The following is a 9,913-nucleotide window of genomic DNA, read 5'->3' as shown; positions in this document are numbered from 1 at the left end:
TTGCCATTTATTCCTCCCATTGTACTAAGCTTAAAGTTTTGGCCCCATACATAGGTGACCATTTTGTTGTAATTCCCTCTGTTAAAATTAATTTCTTCATACAAGAGTCAGATCCCGTACACAAATGCGGATTTGGCTTTGTTATTGAATCCGATGAGTTGCAAATCCTCTTCATTTCTAGAAACTAATTTTGAAGTCCCTTGTAGATTTGTTTCGGAAAACAGTCTGATGTCCTGGGCTCCAAGGGAAATTCCAACCAGAATAGTTAAGGATAAAAGAACTTTCATGTTGTCAATTGATGGGATCGCTGTGTAACTTATTCTTCTTCATGTTTGAACTTATATACTTACTATTAGATAATAAATAAATAATTTATCCTCGTTTATCAACTTAATATTGATTGAAACTGATTAAAAGAGTTGATAAGCAAACTTTCTATGAAGTAACTAGAAGAACGGTAAAGTTCAAAATAATAAAATAGCTAGAGATGGGATTTCTGTAAGAGTACAAGGAGAAGGCGAAAACGAGACATGTGATCAGGGACGTCGGCTCCTCCCCCCAAATTAAGATATTTTAAAAAAATTACCAGAGAAAGAAAAGCATTTCGTGAAAAAAATGGCATTAATTTTTCCAGAATTTCTTTTCTAAAGAAAAGGTCATTCTATAAAAATATACTTCTTTAAAAAAATTATATTATATATATATATAATATTGATATAATCCTGCAAACGCCCATGATGGTACACTTTAATTAAGTAATTAAGACCATTGTTAATATCAGTTACAGCTGTCTCTTATATGAATTGGGGGGGAAGGAATTTAGTTAAAATAGCATTTGTGCAGGAAAAATATTATAACTATATTTAACTTTATATATCTCTATTTCATTATGCATTTTTAAATCAATTTACAGCAAAGGGTGGCGGAATTTTTCTTTTAGAGAGAGATGTTAACACACCACTACTTATTAAATATTGAACAAGATAAGAAGAAAGAGCACACATTTCAACCGTTTTTCCTTTTCTAATTGATATACTTAGTTTTTACTTTACAAACATTTCCTTTTTAAATATGACATAATCTTCGCAATAAGGTATTTCCTTATAAAAAGCACCTCGAAAATTTGCTAGCTGAAAAAATCACTCCCTAAAAGAAAACATGTTTTAAAAAACCTCATTGAAATGTATGGCAGCCACTGATACATATTATATTTCCTAAAAAACAGGAGCGGCTTTTTGTAATTGGCAATCCATATAATACTAGAAACCAGTCATATAAGCTGTCATCATTATTTTTCATTCTTGAATAAAAACATATTCATAAATGTTTAATTATGATTATATTATTCATATAACACTAATTTATAATCAATTTACTTTATAGTGGGCCCTTCTTTATTAGAAAAACGACATTTAAATTAGCTTTTTGAGCTCTACTTATTCTATAATAGGTTTTAAGTTTTGTAACTAGGTGTACAAGGTTATAATGGGTTTATTGGAGCTATAAGTTGTATTAATTGTATTTTGAGTTTATAATATTATACTCTGGGAATAAAATAACCATTGTTTCATTCAATGTCTATAAGTAAAAACAGTGGCACAAAACTATTGTTGGTTGTAGGGCCAATATGGGAAATAAGACACAGAATCACATTTAAAAAATGGGTGTTATAGACCCAGTGGTATTTAAAATGTTTAAACGGAAACAAAAAATTATATGCAAAAGTATTCTCAAAATATTAACAATTCTATCATTTTTTCTGTATGTTGTCGATTTCTACTTATATTCACGTTGAGCAACCTCGATTGTCTAAAGAGAAAATAAAAATGTGAGAATACATATGGCAGCTAGCCTTTTGTATTTTTCTTATTGCCAACTATTATACAGATATTAGTTATTAATTAGTATATTCATTGAATTGATTAGTTATAATTATACCAATATAAGAATTAATGAATGATTATGAAATGAGACAAATTCTGAAAGAAGGTCCTCGATTTATATAAAGGAATATACAAATCTTATGTAATATCGTTTTAAAGTTCATAATACTTAGAGTCAGCTGTTTTAAATCACACAAGAGTGAACTTATCAAAACAGCAGAAAGAAAAGTACATAGTATATTTGTCTATTTCCAAATTGTATTTGTGAATAAAATATGGTGTTGTCTTGGTTTTTTTTTAAATTACCTATTATGTCTATTTTTTTTTTTTTTTTTTTTTTTTTTGACAAATAATAAATTCAATCATCTACAGGCAAAAATAATAAATGTTTTTTCGTAGCATTGACAGTCTCAAATAGTCTGATATATCTGTAGAACCAACTATTCCAACTTTTTCTTATTATTATTGTAGACACAAATTGCGTTATATCTTCTCATCGCAGTTGACTACATGAAATGATAATTTAAGTGAGCAGTGGGATAAATGGGACCCACAACCCTCAATTTGGAAATCTTTAGTTTAGTTTATTTGGCAGAGGTCACCGTTGTCCTTGGTCAAAATAAACCAATGCAATTCATTCTATGTGTTTGAGGGAAAATGAGTTAATAGACATGATGTATAATTTCAAAGAATATCAATTACATTATGATGCTTCTTAAGATATATTTATAATTTATATAATATTAAAAAAAATTCCTTCCAAAATTGGAAGATCTTATAAGTAATATATAAATATAGAGGAAATGTTTCATGAATGTATCTTTAGGACTCATTTTTGGCATTGCATAATCCACCCTTTGAGTGCTCTTGAATCCAATTCAAATATCCACTAATACGGGTATAAACACCAGCTTGCTCTCGTACCCCACATTTCAATCCATAGCTCACAATCCCAATAATACTGTACCTCATGCCAACTGAAGTTTATTATTTCAAGTTGCAAAAAAGATTATTTCATTTTATTATTTTTATAACTTTACTAAGATGACGTCTTTATTAAATTTTTTTGATTCAATTACGCAAAATAAAGAAGAAACCAGAGGCAGTTGCAGCAAAAAAATTAAGAGAACTAAGCTTAATTATATTTTCTTATAAATATACCTTTTAAGGAGTTTATGTATTTACTTTCAGTTTAATATTGAAGATTAAGATGTAATATTACTTAGAATTTTTATGTTTTTTGGTGTTTTAGATAAAGGGTATGTTACAACTGCTCCCGGTTTTCTCTACATTGTGCATAAGTACATATTTACTAGCAATTCCAGGCCCATTTGAATTCAATTTTTAACGGTTCAAAAATATTTCTCGAGAATTATGTTATGTACTATTTTTTAAATACACATGTGTTAATCAAGTAACATAATGGCATTCACACCCTCATCAAACAAGGTAACAACCAAGGTTAATAGAAATACAAGGTTATTCCATAACACCTTTCCGACTTATGTTTGACTTCCACAACGCTTATTAATAGTGACGTCAAAGAGTATACCCCTTTACTATTAATCATATAACTTGCAGTATTATATCCTGTTAATATTCCATCGGTATACTCTATGACGTCAGCCCCTGTCTGTCTTACCCAGCAGTCGTTACGGTACATCAAATTGAAAATTCTAGCAAGTCTGATTACATGGTGGTCTAACCTTGTATTTCTATTAACTTTGGTAACAACAATCATTTTTAAAGATGAGCGTGTGAGGCTATAGTCTTCTTGATGGGGAAAAATACCGTTGAAGCTAAACAATGGCTTAAAAAGTGTTATGGGGACTCCGCTTCATAATTGAATAAAAAAATAATGATTTAAATAGCAATAATTAATTACTAATTGTTCATTTTTATCGCATTCTGAATCATCATCAGAGGTGCCAGAATAAATTTCAAAGTGTGGGGAAGGGAGGCATTTTCATAAAAATGACATCATATATTGATGAAAAACTGATCACACAACTTTTCCTTGTTATTTCCTTTCAAGAGTGGAGGAGAACAATGACAGTTCTACATAAGCTGTAAGTTAAATTGCTCGTGTCTAGTCAGTTCGACAAAAAAAAATAGGGAACAATTTTCTAACATTGACGAATCATATCTTTTAAATCAAAAATATAAATGTGAACGATGTCAGTTATTTGATACTGATTGTTTTACCTTTTACAAATGAATGTATGTATTTTATATGTATATTGGTTATTTAATAAAAGTTTTACCATGAGGAAAACGAGTTTTCAACATAAGTGGTCCACCACTGAAATTAGAGGACAGTGTTTCGATTATTATTAATTGAGGAAGAATAAAAGTATGTAAGCCTACCTATCTCCTTCACAAGCATCATAATTTTCTCTATAAGCACACAAAATTTTGGACGGATCTGTAATATAGGTACATAAGTAGACAGGCAAGCAAAATTAGTTTATGAGGCTTATATAAATATTTAATGTTTCAATATCTTAATTGCAAGATGGTACCACTACCAGGGGTGCTTTCAATGAGTTATTGGCTTCAACTTCTCGCTTGGTTATCAATAGAGGCCTCTCAAAAAAAAAAATCTAAAAAAGGTATTTTGAACAATATAAGAAATGTCTTTTCTAAAAAAAAAGTCATTAAAATATTTTGTGATTGAAAATTGGTCTGAAATAAATTATTTCATAAAAAATAACGAGAATAAAAAAAAACGCTGCAATTATTATACAATAAATTACACATCTACTTATGTTAAATAAACTGATTTAATCCGGTACTTATTATGGGTATTTTAACTTTAACTTGAATTAATTGAGATAAAAATAACTATAAGTGATGAAATGAGTTAATTCTTGGAACAAGACTTACCCGAATTCGAGAATACAATTTTTTTGCATCGTTTATCCTGATTGCTTAGAATATTGACTTTAGCTTCTTTTAAGCCATCAAATGCAATAGATGACTTGTTTTTAAAGTCTAAGAGACCCCAACCAATTATTGATGCCTCTCGATTCACATATCCATAATGTTATAATCAGGTTATTAAGAAACATTATTGTTAATGTCTTACTTACTTGGACTGGTTCATGGGTAAACATATTGGCATAAATTTCCGGGGTTTATTTTGCTGTTCTAAAATTTTTCTGATCATGTATAAGTATAATCGAAATATTTACATTTATAAAAATATCTCTAGGATACACTTACGAAAAGTCCTTTTTGAACTTGACAAGTGCAATATCATTTACTATTGCTCCACTTTTTTCTATGCTAAACTTTTCATGAATAATGATTTTATTAATTTCGTTGTTTTTCAATTCGATCTTCCCACTACGAATATCCGATAGACTCCATTTATCTTTTGCGTTCAAAATTGACACTTTTATGTTGGATTTTGGTATTTTTGTAGCTAGGAGTACCTATGATTGGTCCAAGTACATGAATTTTATAACATATAGATACATACATTTGCCATTTTCATCATGGACGAAACAATGACCCGCGGTTAATACGTATTTATTACTAATGATTGTCCCGCTACATAGATTTGTATCTGTAGTTTCTGGTACTTCTACGAATATTTGAATTATCCATGGATAGTTTTGGCTTGCTTTCGTCCCTGTTGAAATAAAGCTGTAAATTCAATCAATTTGATAAAAAAAGATATTTAAAAATGCATCCATCATGAAATTAAAATTATAATATGCTTGAGCATACTTGTATATTGTATATCCATTTAATACAACTTGAGTGTTCAGGGGCGTCCGCAGGATTATATTTTGAGGGGAGGGCTTGGTTTTTGGATATATTTTTGAAAAAAAAAAATAACTATTCACAAAAAAAATTTCATATAAATATTAAATTTTTGGAAAAAAAATTTAAAAATTTAATTTTTTGAAACAAAGTTCAAAAATCCAGCTCTATTCACAAAAGATTTAATATATTGGAAAAAAAATGGAATATTAATTTTTTTGCCGAATGAGGAAAAAAATTCTGGTAAAAACCAAAAAGTCCTTCTGGGGGAGAGCCCTTCAGCTTTCTGCCTTTGGACGCCCCTAGTGTGGTATACTTATATTAGTTTGTGAATTTGGTGACAGAGAGTGGCAGCACCAGTTTGCAACAAAATAGTACAGCTCCTTAGTGATACTCATCCTTATCACATAGAAGAGTCGCCAGTGCTTTCAAGCAATCTACACAAGCTACAGAAAGTCACACCAGCTTGAGGATAATATTTACTTTTTAGTTTGCTCATACCTTATTAACTTATTCAGTAGAAGAAGAGCGGAGCTAGTTGATGTACTTTTAACTTTTTGACATATTACTCAGCTTGTAGAAGTGATATTGACATTTAATTTTTTTTATTGGTTTTTTTACATCCATTTTTAATAGATTTCAGCTCTAATATCAACTTTAATGATGGTAAAATAAAATTCCCAACTTATCCCACCTATTTATTAGTTCAAACACTAGTATTTTATTAAATACTTCAATAATTCACTTTATATAACCCTTAAATTAACCACATTTTATTAAATTTCATAAAATAAAGAGGATTTAAGAATTCAATATAATATTTGAGCTTTTATAAAAAAATTAATGAGCATAAAAAAGATTACTCTGAGGTTTGTAGGTTCAAAAAAGGAGTATAAGTTCCGGATTTGTTGTCCTCACCAACCTATTAGTGTTGAAACACTATTAGATTGCTAATCCACTAAACTACCGTACCACAATTTCTAGACACTGACTAGTAATTGGTATCTTACTCAGTACACCAACTAGCTCCGTTCTCCCTTTTGCAAATAAATAATTTTTAGATTTAAATTAAATTTTATTTCCGTTCCTCCTATAATTCGTGATGAAACATCCTCCTTTCCACATTTACAGTCCCTTTCCCTAGGATAGGGTTTTTCACAAGAAGTTTCTAAAACTGACAAACAAAATACTAAAATCAAACTCTTCAAAAACTGTGACATATTTTGCCCTTTTTCTTCTTATACTAGATTTGAATTCTTTCACATTCTGATCATCAAAGATTTCGATGCAAATAAATCATTATTTAGTATTTTATTTTTTCTCTCAAACATAAACAAACAATATTCTAAAAGATTTATTATTCAAATTTTATTTAAACATTCATCATATCTTACTACAGCAACTCATGATTTCAATATTTGATTGCTAAGATTACATTTGTAAAAGTTATTGTATTTTTATGTGTATTGTGATGTCAATCATAGTGACTTGTAGAATTTCATATCCCCGATACTTTTTACAATATACAAGATTACAACAAGTGAACAGATCATTAAATTATCTCACATTTCCACTCAGGGCCGACCTTAGGGCACTGCAGACACAGCGACTCCCAAACTTTCATTAGGGCTTGCGCATGATAGAAAATATGAAATTTGTTTTCTTAAGAAAATGAGGATTTTGTTATCTTAAAATAAAAACTAGGGATTGTACCAGTATTGCCCGGTGTAATTAGTGGTCAATGAATATACGACATTTGCTTTAATAATATAGAAGCTAACTCCCTAACAAATCATCCGTGTTACTCTCCGCTTTTGATGAACACACACACGTAGCTACTCGCTCAATACTTGGACGTTCTCTCCTTAATAATAATAAAAAATAACAACGACAGTATTAAAAGGTACTATTAAGGCTTGAGTCGATATATTTGTTACATATCGTCAGGGAAAAGTATCAAACTTATACCAAAAAAAGTTATGTTTTTGTTGGACCGATTTCAATCTAGACCAAACTTTACAAGGAGACGATTAAAAATTTAATGTTTAGTTCAATAATGTAGATATGACTTGGATTAGACATATCAAATATTTTTGACAAAGTTTTTCCAATCACTGGCACCGATATTTTTATCGTCTGTAGGCTTTTTTGTAATATCATTAAGTCTTAAAAGATGGGATTTTGAATGTTTTACTTATTAACCTTAAATAGAGTTTACTCTGTATTGGAAACCATTTTTCTAATTTAATTTATATTTTCTTAACAGTATAAAGGAGTCCAAGTCCAAGGTGAAGGATGATATTACAATATGCTAAAAATGATCAAAAATCTCTTACATTATTAACTATGGACTTTTCTGAAGCTAAATCAATTCCTTGCTCATCAATTCAAATAGGAAAGACACATTTCATTTCTCTATATACAGTTAACCTTTTTGCTATAGAGAATAAGGAAAAGGAACATTCAATATTTTTTTTTTTTTGATGAGGCTGAGCAGGTACCTTTTTATCTAATGTTTTAAGTCTTGGTAAGCTTATTCTATAATAATTCTAGGAAATTATTAAGAAAGGCTCAAATTGTGTGACATCTCTCTTTTATATCATGAGTTACAGCGTATAAGTGGTCTTCTGCGTCTTGAGATTCAATGTGATAACTTTGGGTAAGAATGTTAGAATAAAATGGAAAGTCCTTCTACTTTTAACAATTAATTTCCTTTATAGAGGCCAGAATAAAAATTATATCATTATGGCTTTTGTAACATACATGGTTATTTGTACTGCATTTGATGAAGTTTCTTTACATTTTCTCGTTGAAAATCATTCAAAGTTTTCGTCAGACCGCAGCATTGGTGTAATCTCATAATCAACAAAAAATTGAATCTGTGGAAGATTTAGTAGAAGTTGTCGTCAAAGCATCTACTAAATTCGATGTTATATCTTCTAAGAAGAGTGGATTCCCACAAATATAGTGGTATTATTTGAGGAAATTTTTAGACAAGTATTTCTGTCATTTAAAAGGAATAAAGAACTATCACATATTCACTTTCAAATCTAGTTTTCTTGGAGTTGTACACGTAAAAGAATGGTCTGATAGTTATTAAAACTTAGAATTTTGTCCAGTGTCTCTCTTGATTCCTGATTATTATAAAGAGAAAAAAAAATATCGTAGGAATGAATTGAATATCTTATGAAGAATGTCGTTCCTTTGATATCCTATAATGAAAAAAACTCCACTTTTTTTTTATCTATAAAAAATGAAAGGAACTTCCCTAACAAACAATTAATAAATATACCTTTTCCTCAATATAACGATTTCTTGCCTACGTTGACTTCTTCTCCTTCGTCACTTTATCCAAAGAATCTTCACCATCTAATTATTTAGGAGAAGATATTCCATCAACATTATCGGCTCATTTATTACCAGGTATCACTCAACATTAAGTTAGTTAATTTTCTAAATTTTTAATCCATCCCTTTTCTATTATCGGACTCAGCATGCTATTTTGATTGTACAAGTAACTTATAAACCTATTTTGACCTCTCATGAATGTGCAACTCATGTGTTTAAACAATGTTACTTGAACATGTGTATAAATGACATGTAAAAAGAAAGAAAATGTGTTCTTCATGCGAAGGGCGTGATTTTACTCAGTAAATATTTGAAGAAGGAGATGGAGTTAAACAATGTGGAAATTGTAAATATTGCAAGAAAAAATATCTTAAAAAATCCTTAAAAATTTATATTTACGAAATACAACTGATAACCTTTGGATGTAATTAATGTACATTAGTGGATATCACGGGAGCCCAAAATTGAGCTATCACACATTCTGACCCCTTAAAAGTTGCTAATGGTAAATAGAAATCCGTTTTACTACAAAAAAAATCCCGGAAAACCCGCCCCCCTTTGTCCGGAAAGGTTCCTGTATGAAGTAAAAAAATTTATAAAATAAACTTTATTTTTCTTATTTATAGAAAAGCTTATGAGCTTTAAAAAATGATTTTGTACGATAAGTAATTTTTTGCTAAAGTTAAATCCCTAACTTCTGCTGCAAGACAAACGTCGCATGCCCCGGGTTTAGTGCGACAATAGACGAAAAAGATCAAAATTACTTATGAAAAGGAGAAAATTCTGCCAATATCTTATTTTTTTATTCTATATAAGTTAGTAAATAATAATGTGGATAGCATAAATACTAAATGTTTAGAAAGTAAAATTACTTTGTACATTTGGAACAAAGAAATCAAAATTTTACATTC

General features: G+C 29.5%; 1 protein-coding gene and 1 long non-coding RNA gene across 2 annotated transcripts; one reads left to right on the top strand and one right to left on the bottom strand.

Moving 5' to 3' along the window:
• Window positions 1–2,560: 2,560 nt before the first annotated feature.
• LOC121115874 (transmembrane protease serine 11A) lies at window positions 2,561–6,908 on the bottom strand. Its single transcript, XM_071887879.1, has 8 exons — window positions 6,744–6,908; window positions 5,368–5,522; window positions 5,109–5,310; window positions 4,976–5,044; window positions 4,770–4,921; window positions 4,251–4,308; window positions 4,148–4,185; window positions 2,561–2,860 (listed from the first exon to the last, which is right to left on the bottom strand). The coding sequence occupies exons 1-8, from the start codon at window positions 6,872–6,874 to the stop codon at window positions 2,706–2,708; spliced, it is 960 nt and encodes a 319-aa protein (XP_071743980.1). The 5' UTR covers window positions 6,875–6,908; the 3' UTR covers window positions 2,561–2,705.
• Window positions 6,909–7,965: 1,057 nt separating this feature from the next.
• On the top strand, window positions 7,966–8,691 carry LOC139905211 (uncharacterized). The gene is made up of 3 exons (XR_011779808.1): window positions 7,966–8,151; window positions 8,208–8,313; window positions 8,375–8,691. It is a non-coding gene; the product is annotated as an uncharacterized lncRNA (long non-coding RNA).
• Window positions 8,692–9,913: the final 1,222 nt, after the last annotated feature.

This window comes from Lepeophtheirus salmonis, chromosome 4 (assembly GCF_016086655.4).
Source record: "Lepeophtheirus salmonis chromosome 4, UVic_Lsal_1.4, whole genome shotgun sequence".
NCBI lineage: Eukaryota > Metazoa > Arthropoda > Copepoda > Siphonostomatoida > Caligidae > Lepeophtheirus > Lepeophtheirus salmonis.
The sequence above is the reverse complement of the archived record's forward strand: the minus strand, read 5'-3'. Positions and strand labels throughout refer to the sequence as shown.

Coding starts and splice junctions, on each gene's coding strand:
- LOC121115874 (XM_071887879.1), bottom strand. CDS start 6,874: ATGTCACAGTTTTTGAAGAGTTTGATTTTAGTATTTTGTTTGTCAGTT. Junction 4,922..4,975: donor TTACCCATGAACCAGTCCAA/GTAAGTAAGACA, acceptor ATAACATTATGG/ATATGTGAATCGAGAGGCAT. Junction 4,309..4,769: donor AATTGTATTCTCGAATTCGG/GTAAGTCTTGTT, acceptor CCTATATTACAG/ATCCGTCCAAAATTTTGTGT.